The 15084-nt window shown below is 44.3% G+C and overlaps 1 protein-coding gene across 11 annotated transcripts in view; it reads left to right on the top strand.

Annotated features, from left to right (window-relative positions):
* PAM (peptidylglycine alpha-amidating monooxygenase) overlaps positions 1 to 15084 on the top strand; it is a 150348-nt gene that overhangs the window by 54790 nt on the left and 80474 nt on the right. For all 11 annotated transcript variants that reach the window (XM_038532232.1, XM_038532229.1, XM_038532228.1 and 8 more), the window contains exons 5-6: positions 2813 to 2898; positions 4653 to 4736. In XM_038532232.1, coding sequence (XP_038388160.1) covers positions 2813 to 2898; positions 4653 to 4736 — 170 coding nt within the window. The remainder of the gene's footprint in view (positions 1 to 2812; positions 2899 to 4652; positions 4737 to 15084) is intronic.

Genomic DNA, 15084 nt, shown 5'->3' with positions numbered 1-15084 from the left:
TTTATTATTTACTTTAATTATTTATTATTTTAAGATTTTATTTACTTTATTATTTTAAGATTTTATTATTTTAAAAGATTTATTTATTTTAAGATTTATTTATTTATTTTTTTATTTTAAGATTTATTTATTAGAGAGGCAGAGACACAGGCAGGAGAAGCAGGCTCCCTGCAGGGAGCCCGATGCAGGACTCGATCCCAGGACCCTGAGATCACAGCCTGAGCCGAAGGCAGATGCTCAACCGCTGAGCCACCCGGGCACCCCTTGAAGGGTATCTCGAAGGGGAAAGTAAATACAGGTTTGTCAGGCAGAGAGTTGAGGAAGGGGTGTTGCAGGCAAAGGGAATAATATGGAAGAGAGACTTTATTTTTTATTATTTTTTTTATTTTTGGAAGAGAGACTTTAAAAACTGGCAGAAACTTGGCACGACTAAAATGGGATTTTTTTTTTTTTTCTGATCTATAAAAGGTCCCAGATAATGAAAAGCCTTATGTGTTACGCTACAATGTTTGGATTTTATTCTCATGTTATTTTTGGGAGGCACTGCAAAGACCTTGTGCCAGCAAATGACCTAATCCAGCATGCAGCTTCGAAAAACTTACTAAAGCAGTTTTCTCTGTTGTGTTTCACTCTGGTTCCTTCTAGTCATACCCTGAGTTGACTTCCATATCAGAGGAAACAATTACCTTGTTTAACCCAAGACTGTCATCACATTGGTGTGAGGCCCTCTTGTATATTTATGATCTTTGTTTGAAAGCTGTGAAAATTGCTGCCCAGATCTTGAAGTCTTCGTAGCTCACAGTAGTGCGATGCAACGTTCATCCCATCGGACAGTCTTTCTTAAACAATCGTGGCACGAGGCCCGGGAGGAGAACCTGGCTGTGGGGCGCTGTCCAGTACCCTAAGCCGTGCAGCGCGATTGGCACAAGGGTGTCGCAGACATTTGCTCCCACGCACAAGTGTCCCAGGATAATGATCCTTCACCATGAGTGTATCGTTCTTGACAGTGAGCACGAAGGAGCCCCTGGTCCATGGGTTTTACACTGCGCAGGACCCAGTTTCCTTCCACATCCTGAGTGATAGAAGCAGAAGCATTTGCTAAATATGACCTTATGGGGACCTCCTGGCTCCTGGTCCCCCCTCCCCCTTCATGCAGACGTAAGACAGTTGTCTGTCCTACCGCCTGTGCCCCCACCCATTTCTGGCTGTGAGCAGAAAACATGTTAGGGGTCCGTGCCTCTGAATTGGAAGGTACGTTTTACCGGTGATTTTCTTCTCTGTGACCCGGGTGGTGTCCAGGTTTCCGGCCTCAGTCCCTAACCTGTTCAGGAAGCTTCCATGGCTGTGGGCAGTGTCCTCTTTCTCCTGCATGAGCCAGCCTCCTGCCCAAGAAGCTGTTTGTCCCTGTCCTTGTCCTTGGTAGCGCTCAGACCTTTCAAGCCTTCCCAAACTCCTGCCCCCAACCTTGCTCGCTGCCACTTTCCCCAAACACAAGCAAGGAGGTGCAACATAGAAACATCACCGAATGGTGTTTTGAGCAAACCCAGTTCTAGAACAGAGCAAACTAAGAGATCTAGAGTAATGGGGAAAGGAAAAAAAAAAAAAGCGGTACGGCTTGGACTGAGGAAGCTGCCGTTCCTGAAATGGGCTCCCCCGGTGCAGGTGCCAGCGTGCCCGTCGCCGCGGCCCGGGCAGGTCGGCTTCCGTCCGGGGCCTGTCCACGGGGCAGGGGGCTGCGGGGGGTTCTGGGGTCCGGTCCAGCTGCGTCTGTCTGTCTGCCTGGGATCCTCTGACCGCACAACCCCGCTTCTGCGTAGTGAATCTCTAGGCGAAGCGAATGCTTTCAGGGCGCTTGGAGGTTTGTGAAGCGCCCCCACCACTTGCACCTCCCTCGGTTTACAGAATGACCGTGAGGTAAGTGGAGGTAGCCCTGTTTGTACAAGAGAGGAAACTGAGGCTCGGTAGATGAAGGGACTGGCTTGATGAGAGACCCCTCGGAAGCGGCGCAGGCGGGGTCACAGGCGGCCGTGCGGATGCCCAGAGGGAGATGCCGATGGCGTGTCCTTCAGGCCACTTGCAGACCACCACGGTGTCAGCGTTGGTTCCTGTGCCGCCCCCATCCCACCCGAGTGCGCAGAGCCCGGTCCGCGGGGGAGCACGGCCGATCGGAGCCGCTGCAGGTCGGCCCCACAGGACGGTCTCCCTTGGCGTCTCCTCTTCTCCCATATACACAGTCCTTCTCTGCTCTAGGCCTCGTTGGGGTCTTTTTTTTTATAATAGATTTATTTTTATTGGTTTATCAGTTTTATTGGTGTTCAATTTGTCAGTATACAGAGTAACACCCAGCGCTCATCCCGTCAAGTGCCCCCCCAGTGCCCGTCACCCAGTCACCCCCACCCCCCGCCCTCCTCCCCTTCCACCACCCCTAGTTCGTTTCCCCGAGTTAGGAGTCTTTATGTTCTGTCTCCCTTTCTGATATTTCCCACACATTTCTTCTCCCTTCCCTTATATTCCCTTTCACTATTATTTATATTCCCCAAATGAATGAGAACATAGAATGTTTGTCCTTCTCCAACTGACTTACTTCACTCAGCGTAATACCCTCCAGTTCCATCCACGTCAAAGCAAATGGGGGGTATTTGTCGTTGGGATCTTAAAGCTGGTGTGGCTACGATCGGGACCCGGCGACTGATGGATCTACCTTTTTCTCCCTCCCCTAGTCTCTCCTCCAGGCCCCCAGTGAACACTGTTTGCATTTTGCTGTTTGATTCTTCGTTTATGCCACTTTTTTTTTTTTTTTTTTTGTCTTCAGGTTTTGTGATGAAGGAACCTGTACAGACAAAGCCAATATTCTATACGCCTGGGCAAGAAATGCTCCCCCCACCAGACTCCCCAAAGGTATGTCTGAGGCCTCTTGCGTGGCCTTCTCTACAGCTGTTTAGTTTCTGACTCGAAACTACTCTTTATCATCTGTCCTTTCCACAGTCGTCGACAGCGTTCCGTTTTGTAATTTCACGCTAAAAATTACCTGTATTGCTCGCTCTGTATAGAAAAGGTTTGGCTTAGGTAGTTAACTCTTTGGCTGCCTCTCTCCGCTAAGTAACTTGCCCCCACAACAGCTTAGAGAGAATTCGAAGATGGACAAGTACACCTCGAGCCACCTTTGGCCTATGGCACATTGGTTCTCGACAGCAGGAGCATCTCGTGAGCCAAGAGAGCTAGGAATTAAGTAAATTGCTGTTTCAGCAAACAGATTTTTTTTTAAATTTATTTATACATAGAGACACACAGAGAGAAAGGCAGAGATACAGGCAGAGGGAGAAGCAGGCTCCATGCAGGAAGCCCGACGTGGGACTCGATCCCAGGTCTCCAGGATCACGCCCTGGGCTGTAGGCAGTGCTAAACCGCTGCGCCACCAGGGCTACCCCAGATTTTTTTTTTTTTTTAATAGCCTTGGTACTTGGGTATTTGATGTAATGCCAGACCTCAGCTGGCTTTCTGACATCACTTGAATCTGTTCCTCAGCTTCCAATGAGTGCATGAATTACCAGACTCTTTTATCACCTCGCTGGCTCTTAACGTCAGAGGGAATGTGCAGTTCTGTCCCAGGATACGTCTGCCTTGGTCCGAGGCTGGCGTCTTGTGATGCACGTGGCCCTCTTTTGCCTCCCTACCTTTGCAAGTTCTCATCGATATGTTTTGCTTTGCTTCAAATGAGCTTCTGAATCCTCTCAACAGTTTAGCAGGCAGCTGCTGCTAAACAAATTTAGAAACTATTGGGGTGGTGGGGTGGCAGGGCGATGGGGAAAGGCTGTTACAGATTCATTGACATTTTTAAGATTCATTAGTTGAGGCAGGAAAAAAATGTTTCTCTGCTTGTAAATATTTTCTCTCTAGATTTTTTTTTTTTTAGCTTTCTAGATAACTCTATAGAAACCCTTTGGATTCCAAAAACATATTGACACGCTGCACTTTGTAATCTCACTGATAACCGATTTCTACAATAACATTTTTTTAATTTATATTTTTATTTATTTATTCATGAGAGACACAGAGAGAGAGAGGCAGAAACTTGGAGGGAGAAGCAGGCTCCATGCAGGGAGCCCGAGGAGGGACTCGATCCCTGGTCTCCAGGATCACGCCCTGGGCTGAAGGCGGCCCTAAGCCGCTGAGCCACCCAAATTGCCCCTCTCAGTAACATTTTTGCAGATATATGTTTTCATATGGAAATAAAAGCATGTCCCCCTAGATGCTCCTAAGAAGTCTGTTTTCTGTATTGAATCAGAAAATAAAAAGGAATGTGAATATGTCCAAAGCAAAATGAAAGAATGGGCTTCTGTATGTCTGTTACCTAATCAACAAGGATAGAATGCTGCTTTCTTCGATTTCCCCCTTAAAGTGTATGTGGTGCCTCTGGTTCCGAAATGGGAAGTAGGAATAGAATTGTATCAGAGCTTTGAGAAGGAATGATAGATTATATTAGAAATTATGTGTTGAATGCCTGACTCATGTTCGTTTTCATAGAACATAGCTTCGTGTGTTATATGCTATTTTACTTCCCTTTGGATTTCATAGATCCACGACCTGAGATTAAATGCTCTACTTGAGACTGATTTCTAAAATTCTGATTTACCTTCTTTATGGATCTTTAGGTGTTGGCTTCAGAGTTGGAGGAGAGACCGGCAGTAAATACTTTGTACTCCAAGTGCACTATGGGGATATTAGTGCTTTCAGAGGTAAGTTTTGAAATGTTGGAACTAAGCACAACTTTAAATACTACAAACATATAAACTATATGTGAAAAATGCAAAATGTACATACTATAGACCTCACTTCCTGCCCACCTGGAAATGACAATTGCTTTTGTTTCCTTTAATTGGGGGACCGTTGAAGAAACAACTTTTACTTCGAAAGTTATATTCTCTTATCCGTCCCGTGTGCTGCTTTCTCTTATTCTGACGTCAGGGTTCTTTTGCTTTCCAATGTGTCGCCTTATCTACCTCCTTCTACTGGGGGATTGCTTCCAAGGAATGTTATCAGAGGAATAGGGATTTAGCAATGTATTTCCGTTACTATAAGCAAGGCACGGGGAGAGTCAACCTGTTTTGCAGTACCGGGGAACTTCTCAAACACTCAGGCCCGTGTCAGTGCTTCATCTGTGATCTACGCTGACCGCTCCGTGGACTCTTCCATCGTCCACTGACTGATGCACACACCCTGCCTACTCCTTTGAAACTGCTAAACACCCTCCCCACCCCCAACAACTCACTGGTCTGCCCATGATTACCATATGCACTTCATATTTTTTTTAATTGACGTACAGCCAACATACAATATCCTGTTAGTTTCAGGTGTGCATCACAGTGATTCAATATTTTTATATACTCTAAAATGATCCCCATGATAAGTCTAGTTACCATCTGTCACTATACACAGTCATTACAATACTATTGACAGTGTTCCCTATGCTGTACATTAATCCCCATGACTTGATTTTATAACTGGAAGTTTGTACTACGTACTACTCCCTTTAAGTCCTCCTCTTCTTATTATAGAATCATTAGCATGAGAAAGGGGCCCTGTTCCCAAGGCAACCCACACTGGTACTTGGTCTTCCTGCTGTATTTAGTCAAATTCCAACCGCCTCCCAGGTTCACACTGCGGTGTTCACAGGAGTGTAAATATTAAGCAATCTTCTCTTTGGCTTATCAGCTTTTCCACTGTGTTTTGCTGACTTACATGTATTGCCCCGAGTTCTCTAACATTAGATTTCTGCTAACCAACCTGATACATTTTCCTCTCCAGACACATTAGCTTTCCATCCGGCAACTAGGTCTTGAAGCACGAGTCCATCTCTGCCTATAAAGTATCCTCTGGGGCCTTTGCGGAGAGTGCCTCATGTGGTGATGGGGGCTCCACAGATTCTCAGTATTCAGGACTGGGGCAGTAAATACAGTCCTCCTCTGGAAAAATATATTAGAATCATTTCATATGATAGAAAGATTATTCTGAGCACTGCAATCAGATATGTTATCAATTAAACAAGTCCCTGTGGACCAGCCCATGAACCCAACTTCCAAATAAAACCTGTTTCTATATTGAAAATAAGAGTAAAAGGGATCCCTGGGTGGCTCAGCAGTTTCACTCCTGCCTTCCACCCAGGACGTGATCCTGGATCCCAGGATCAAGTCCCACATCGGGCTCCCTGCATGTAGCCTGTTTTTCCCTCTGCCTGTGTCTCTGCCTCTCTCTGTGTGTGTGTGTGTCTCTCGTGAATAAATAAATAAAATCTTTTTAAAAATAATACTAAAAAATAATAAAATATAAAATAAAATAAAAATAACACTCTGAGTTATAGTATACAAACAGCTGTCCATCTTGGGAACCGAACCTGAAACCTTGTTCGCTGTAGTGTGAAGGCAGTTTCGTTGAAAACAATGGAATAAATGTTTGCGTTGGAGGAACAAAGACAGAAATTCTCTGCTCTAAAAATTTAACACATTGGATTGGTGTCATTGGAACAGACAGGTGCCAACACTGCTGACTTGCAAAGCATTGGCGACAGTCTAGGAGACAAGGAAGGCCTTCCCTGACCACCACAAGGGAAGTCCCGGTTGTACCCATGCTCACTGCCCCCCCCCCCACCCCCCATCCCTCCAAAGAGCCCCCTGGACTTCCCTTTTCAACCGGATTCCTCCTAGCTTTGTAGTACATCCTAACAGATACCACCTCGACACCCTAGGGAAGATGGATGATACAGACTAGTTTTAAAATCTATTACTGTCACGATTTAATTTATCACTGGAGAGGAATTCATTTTGTTTTGTAATTTATGTTTAATCTAGGGACAATTTAGAAGTTCTGAGATTTAATATGTAAATACATAGTTATTCTTTACTGTAAGAGACCGATGAGCAACTTTCATAGGAATTTTGCATTTTTCATTTTTTTTGAGAACCATTTTTCTTAAAGAAGGTATATATGAGGCATGAGTTAGAAGGATTACTCGTGCTATAATTCCAAGGACCCTGTTGTAATATAACAAAAATGTGAACAAAAAAATCTCACCCGTGTAATTTTTTCGGTAGTATTAGATATGGTCTTGTGCCTTAAACCACACATGACTTACAAAATAAACACATGGGAAAATATCAAATCTCACTAAAATTAGAGAGCATTTTACATTTATTAAATCAGGGGTGAGTGGAGATTGCATTATAAAACCAGAACTGCCAGGGTTTGAACTAATTGGGCACAGTTTGGGAGCTTTTTTAAATGAGTGCAGTATTTTGAAAAGCAAGCTTGTCATATTATATGCATTTTATACAGAACATTAAAATCTCACTCAGGGCTTTTGTCCTAAAGAAAGAGTTGTTGTTTTTAAACGAGCTACCTACCCATGGTTGTTTACGCCCCATTAACTATTGATATGAAAAACTGGAAAGTTAACAAAGGTCCCTTAATAGGGGACTAGTTAAATAAATGGTATAATAACAAGTCATAAAAATTTATATAGAGTATGTAATAACAAATCATAAAACTCTATGTATGCTCACGTTTCCAAGTATTATAAAGAACAAGAAAAAAAATAGTCAATAACATGAAAGTCAGAATTGAGTGATTTTTTTTTCTTTCCAAATGTTGTAATATTATCTTGATGTTTTTAAATCCTACAAGTAGGGATCCCTAGGTGGCGCAGCGGTTTAGCGCCTGCCTTTGGCCCAGGGCGCGATCCTGGAGACCCGGGATCGAATCCCACGTCGGGCTCCCGGTGCATGGAGCCTGCTTCTCCCTCTGCCTGTGTCTCTGCCTCTCTCTCTCTCTCTCTCTGTGACTATCATAAATAAATAAAAATTAAAAAAAAAATTAAAAAAAAATAAATAAATAAATCCTACAAGTAGAAGTAGTATGTTAAGTCTTTCAGTACCTACCAGTTAATATGCTACATTCCCAATTATACCCTCTTGACAAAAAGCTCAGTATAACTCTCTACACGCCTGGTTTGCAAGGAGTGACTTAGACTGTATAAAGGTTCTATATTGTGATGGCACACTTGCCGCTAGAAGCACCTAGAAGTGAAAAATAATCATGCCATCATACCTTCTAGTGATTATAAATTATATATTTTATTGCATATCATACATATGTCTTACATACTTTATCTACACATACACACATAGCCAAATCATATTAGTGTCGGGCACAGTTTGAACTTGATGTTAAAACTGTTGATTTTTTTTTTAATGGTTTTATTTATTTATTCACGAGAGACACACACAGAGAGAGAGAGAGGCAGAGACACAGGCAGAGGGAGAAGCAGGCTCCATGTAGGGAGCCCGATGTGGGACTCGATCCCCGGACTCCAGGATTGTGCCCTGGGCCAAAGGCAGACGCTAAACTGCTGAGCCACCCAGGGATCCCAAACTATTGATATTTTTAAGTATAGAAATTAAACATCAGGGATCCCTGGGTGGCGCAGCGGTTTGGTGCCTGCCTTTGGCCCAGGGCACGATCCTGGAGACCCGGGATCGAATCCCACGTCGGGCTCCCGGTGCGTGGAGCCTGCTTCTCCCTCTGCCTATGTCTCTGCCCCTCTCTCTCTCTCTCTCTCTCTGTGACTATCATAAATAAATAAATTAATTAATTTAAAAAAAAAGAAATTAAACATCAGAAGAACACCAGAAGAAAGTTATGGCACTTATGAAAAGTAGGAAAATGTTTGGCTTACAGGTGTTGTGGGTATTTTTCCTTACAGAGAGTGTTTCTCCTTACATAAGAAGCCTAGGACTTCTCCTTAATAAAATGCCAACAGTGAAGGTAAAATTTGTTGGAATATGATAAAGTATCAGAAGCCAGATGAGTGTGTCTTGGACCGTGATCTAGATTAGTAGGAAAAAAAATTGAGCGTGATTTTCGAGGGGGTTCTGTGGGATCGCATGAAATATTTGTTTTGGTTTGGTCCTTGTTTGTTTTGGAAATTGTGCAGCATGTGAAGCCACTAAAGCATCATTTATAAACACCCATCTTTATTAAATGCCATGCCAATCACAGTTATCAGACCCATGCTGGGGGGCTGGGTGGTCTAACCTTCCTGCCCACTGGCATTTTGTATATGCTAGCTGGAGAGACAAGCACCAAATCTGCCTTTATAGACAGTACTAGAACTGCATACCCGATATGGGGGCCATGGAGAGGTGGAGCAGGGAGGGCCATGTCTGGGGAAGGCTTCTTAGAAGATGGAAACTGAACCAGGATTTGAATAGTGATCAGAGTCCCCAGGTGGGCAGAGGGAGGGGAAGACACGTCCCAAACAAAGGTAAAAGCATGTGCATAGACACAGGGAAGTGAAAAAGCCTCATGTCCACAAGGAACTTTCAATAATTTGGTACTACTGGAGTGTGAAATGCAAAGAGAGAGGTGGCAAGAAACGAGAACATTGGTGAAGGGTGGGGGCCGGGCCATGCAGAGCTTTGTTAGGACTTTATCATCCTGAAAAGCACTCCGAGTGCTTATTAGCTGGGCAGTAACCTGGGCTTCCATCCTAGGCTTGACTGCATGGAGAAACTACTAGCCTTTGAAGAAAAGATCGGGGCTTTTGCAGGCCAGGGTGACCCAGGGCTGAGGCTCCGGAAAGCCAGAATGAGTTCCTAACTTTGTATAAATTAATAATCCGTGGAGAAAATAATATAATATAATTAGAAATGATTGTCCCAAGGAGGCTGGCTGGCCTGGATGGTGGAGCATGCTATTCTTGATCTTGGGGTTGTGAGTTCGAGCTCCACATTGGGTGTCGGGGTTGCTTGTGGCTCAACGGTTTAGCGCTGCCTTCAGCCCAGGGCCTGATCCTGGAGACCCGGGATCGAGTCCCACGTCCGGCTCCCTGCATGGAGCCTGCCTCTACCTCTGCCTGTGTCTCTGCCTCTCTTTCTGTCTGTGTCTCTCATGAATAAATAAATAAACAAAATCTAAAAAAAAAAAAATCAAATATAAAAAAAAAAGAAATGAATATCCCATATAAGTAGTAGCCTCGTGCAGGGGTTAGGTGATCAGACCCTAAAGCTTGATGGCCTGGAGATGGCACTTGCTAGTTTTGTCACCCTCACAAAGTTTCTGGACCTCTTTGCCTTCTTCCTCATTGATAAAATGGAATCATGATGGTTTATAAAAAGATATCTGGTAAGTGCTCAGTACATGTTAACAGGCATCATTATAGTCCCTATAAAAGGCTTTAAGCGGACCTAAATTGCCCTAAATGCAACCTTTTGGTCATTGTTGCCCATAATATAAAGAGTATGTTGGTTGCTTTTTCAGGGGGTTAGAATTCCTGGTTATATTTTGAGACAGAGCTGTTCATAGCAGTCACGTTGCTGCTAGAAGTTTCCTAGTTCTGCTGTTTCCTGTTCTCCATGGCAGTTTTTATTATTCATAGTTCATTTATGAGAAGATAAACTACAAGACTGTCCCTGCCTTCAAGGAAATTAGAATAATGGGAGCTAGAGATTCCTTCTGGTCCTCTTTCCCCGCCCCCCCCCCCCCAAATTTTTTCAATAAAGTCTTGTTCCAAAGAGAAACAAAACTCCTGAGATTGTTGCAGAAACTATATTTCTTCTGGATATTTTGGCCCCTGGGGGAATCTTAAGAAAACCAGCTTTTCCTTTGCAGAGTTACTGGTATTAGCTTACTGGGTTTCAGCGTTAGCTCACTTCTCAAACTGGGAAAACCCATTTACTCACCAGCTGAAGTTGGAACTGATATCCTTGAAGTGGAGGTAAGGACGTCCGCCCAAGTGCATGAGTTCCGACTCCCTTTGGGTTGGCCGAGTTTCCGAGCTGGAAACCACTTACTGTCCTTCAGTTCTTGTTGCTTATAGGAAAACTATACCGGGTATTGTCAAAGATACGGGCCCCCTACCCCCCGACACGTGCTCACGTACACCCACGTCCAGGGCTTGGCTCCAGCCCTCAAAACACACATATATTTTAGGATGTTCCCTGCAGTGTTGCTGAAAGATTCATTTTCCTTAGGGGGGGTGTGTAATCTTTAATTCTAAATCAGCTGAATGAAACCCCGGGGATCCTGTTTGCAACTCTTCCTTATGTGGACTCTTGGAAATGTAGCCTCCCAATTGCTGGGATCATAAGTAAAATCAGATCATGAAATTCACGTTAGTAGTAGCCTTAGAGAATTGATAAATCCGTTTCGATAGGCACACTTTCCAGAAAGCTTAAGCTTTTAACTCTGCAAGTACCGTAGCTTTACAACATTTTGGACAGAAATCTTTCCCAAAGATATTACATGTCTTTTGAAATTAAAACAGGCGGCAGGTGCTGAATGCCTGTAGTAGCTGTGTCCAGCATCGCTGACGGGCCTTAAACATTAGTTTCCCTCTCTACCCGCCCCCCCCCAGTCCCCCCCACCAGATTCCCAATTTGGGGATATCTTCCTGAATGTCAATGACTGCACACTGATTTCCCTCAGAATTTTAGGACTGCATGGAGTTTTTCTGGTACTGGGGCTGTGGCCTTCGTCTCTCTGCTTTTCTGTTTTCTGTATGTTCCTCTTTGCCAAGCTACCATTTCAGCTCCCTTTAATTCAAACAGAGCACCGTGTGGAGGCCCTGAGGGGTAAGCTCAAAACTCTGCCCTCGTGGAGCTCACCAGCCAGTGGCGGCAAATAAAAATAAAAAATAGCAATAATCATGTGAGTCAATACACAGCCCTTGGGGTTAGAGGGGATGGAGAGGCAGGCAAGACCCTACCCAGTTTAGACAGAGATTGATTCCAAATAGGCCTTGTTCTCCCTTGTTCTAAGTTGCTGAGTTAGATGCGGAATCTGGGTGGCTCCACTTCATGACTCAGAATTAAAGCCCTTACAGGGAACTTTTTGAATAAAATGGTGAGGACACCAGTGCCTGGACCTGGTGACATTGCGATTTACTTCTCCTTGTCGTCCTTGTGTTATTCCATCCTGTGATCCGTTAGGTGTGGCCTCTGAACAGCTTAGTTCCAGGCAGGTGGGTGTCCCTAGACACCGGGTGTGAGGTCAAGCCCGCACCCTCTACACTGGTCCACATTTCCCCCTTGAGGGTGCCCGGCTCACCACCACTGCGGGAACAGTGGGAAGAGCGTGCGGGATGGGAACAGCGGCAGGCAGGAGGGAAGACAGGGATTCTGACTCCACTGTGACTTCTGTTACATCTCCGTCTCCTACAAGACCACTGCCCAGAAGCTGTTGGAGAAAGCTTTGGCATTGTGAGCCCAGGAGAAGACCCCTTGTTGATGCATTTTTGTGCAGGATGGAGTGTAGGTCAGTGGCAGGGCAGGTACACTCAAAATTCTATGGTCCTGGTGTCCAGCAGGTCTCTGTGGCTCCAGTGCAAGCCTGAGAGTGCTCCTGACTCCCCGCTACCTGCTGGGGGAGACAGTGGGAAACTGTGGGGACGGTCACGCCCCACCACCTCCTCTGCTGTCTCCTCTAAATCCCACTCAGGGCCTTCCTCCTGTGCGCTCGCCAGCAAGATGCCCCATGCCTGCTTTTACTCCTCTGCAAAGTGAAAGATGCCGTGGGTGGGGTGTTCGAATCCCACGTAGCTTCTAGCATTCCAGATGGCCAGGAGCCTCCTCACTGACAGGGAGACCTAGTGGCACCTTACTAGCACTCAGCCTGGCCTTTCCTGAATAGGCCTCTGATGTACACGTACGTCGGGAAGCCTAATTGCCTTCCAGAATACAGGTCCTGGAATCGAGCCCCACTTTGGGCTCCCTGCTCAGCAGGGAGTCCACTTCTCCCTCTCCCCCACCCTGCTCATGCTCTCTCTTGCTGTCTCTCTCTCAAATAAAATCCTAAAAAAAATATATGTTTGTGGACACACACACACGAGGTTAGTTCTCAGCACGGTCTTTCATTCCAGGGTGCAGATAAGGTGTCCAAGTCTCACCACCAGGGACAGCAGCCCTGCTTAAACAAGCTTATCCTCAGCACATACAGAAATGTGGTTCCAAGAAGGATACGCTTTGCCTCAGTTTCTCTCTGCTCTCCCAAGGCTGCGATTCCCATGCCACTCAGCAGGTCTCCTCCTTTCTTCCCTCCCCCATGTCCATTTTTTATTTCTCTATTATTCCTTGATATAAGGGCACAAACTTCTACCCAAATGCTTTGGGCCACATGTGGTTTGGAAGTAAGGACTTTCAACGTGATAGAAAGGTACTCCAACGCAAAAGTTACGTATTACGTGATATCACCTTTGGGATTCTGGAGCAGCAGCCCTAATCATATATGCTTGTGTTCCTATGGAAAAATGTTCAAATAGTCACACTGCAAGGGATAAAGACCATAAATAGCATCACATCCGTTCAGACCAAATTTTGCTGCCAAACGTTTTTTTTTTAATTTTTTTATTTATTTATGATAGTCACAGAGAGAGAGAGAGAGAGGCAGAGACATAGGCAGAAGGAGAAGCAGGCTCCATGCACCGGGAGCCCGACATGGGATTCGATCCCGGGTCTCCAGGATCGCGCCCTGGGCCAAAGGCAGGCGCCAAACCACTGCGCCACCCAGGGATCCCTACCAAACATTATTTAAACTACAACAACCACCACCACCTTAGGCTTCCAGAGCTTTTCAGATTTCAGAGTTGCAATAAGTTCTATTAGAACAAAGAAACCTGAGTCATCAGTTAAAATAATAACAAGGATTGGAGGACTCTGGATATAGCTGAATATTTTCCCATTAAAACATTCTCTCCCAAACTTTCATTTTTCATCTTTTAGAAAATACAGGAAAACATTAAAAAGAAAAGTTTAAAACAAAAATCACCCACAATACCTTACTATTGAAAAATCCTATGAGGTGATGGCTGTACATCTCTATGAAAATACTAAAAACCAATGGATTATACACTTTAAAGGGGTAAATTGTATGGTATGTAGATTATGTCTCAGTGAAGCTATTGAAGAAAAGGCATATAGATCACAAAAAAGAATCTATAGCACCCTCTTCATTTCCAGCTCCCTTTCTCCCTGGACACCCCCCCCCCCCCGCCCCCTGCCAGGTAACTATCATTTATATCTGCCTAACTTTTCATAATGCTTATCCTGACTAATGTTTCTGTATAAACACAGAAACCACGGAGGTGGATATATGCACTTTTTCTTTTTTTGGACAAAAATCGGACCACTCGCTTCACAGATCTGCATCTGCTGTTGTTTTGCATTTACCAGTGTGCCCTGAGCATATTTCTAGGGCAGACCATGTAAAGCTCTTCCATTATTTATAACGGCTGCCTAGTGTTCTGTGGTGCAGACATACTATGATGTATATAGCCCGCTCCCTATTAAAGACATTTAAGTTCTGAGATTTTTGTGCTATCACAAGCGATGCTGCAGTGAACTTTAATGTAAGCAGTGTTTTAAGTAACGATGTTTTGCTACTGCAGGGTAAAGTTCTAGAAATGGGATTTTTGGTTCGTGTAGTGTTTAAGCCTTAACAGATTTCCACCCAATTACCCGACAAAACAGTTTTTCCAATTTACAGTCCAAGGGAGTGAGTGAGCCTCATATCCTTACCTCCACTAGATGTTTTCACACTTGAAAAATTTTACCCATTGTTTACTTAAAACAAAGAAACTCCTCTTATTATTTCATTAAAAGGATTGGAATTAGCTGAAAGGTCTTAATAGAATTACCTCTAAAGTACATCCTCTTTACTAAATTCTGGGAAAGTCAGGATTTCTCAGAATCTGATCTGAGGACTTGCACCAGAATCTCCCTGCGGTGCTTTTTAAACGGAAAATTCCTGGTTCGAACCAGATATTGAATCAGATTAAAAAAAGGTAGAGGTGAGGCACTGGTGTACTGGAGCTGGCTCATATGGACTCAACAATGCCCACTTGTTAATTTTCAGATTTTTTTTTTTGAGCTGTTTGCTAATTATAACCATCATTAGAAATGAAGGCAATACTCAAAAATTTTCATCTCCTAATTATTTTGCTACATTTTATTATCACTGCCCTTGAGTCATTTATTATTTCTCTTGTATCAATATGGTGGAAATACTGTAAAATGTTCAGTGATGACGCATTGCAGC

Source organism: Canis lupus, chromosome 3, assembly GCF_011100685.1.
Source record: "Canis lupus familiaris isolate Mischka breed German Shepherd chromosome 3, alternate assembly UU_Cfam_GSD_1.0, whole genome shotgun sequence".
Taxonomy (NCBI): domain Eukaryota; kingdom Metazoa; phylum Chordata; class Mammalia; order Carnivora; family Canidae; genus Canis; species Canis lupus.
Note: the sequence above shows the minus strand (reverse complement) of the source record. Positions and strands in the feature narration are given on the sequence as shown.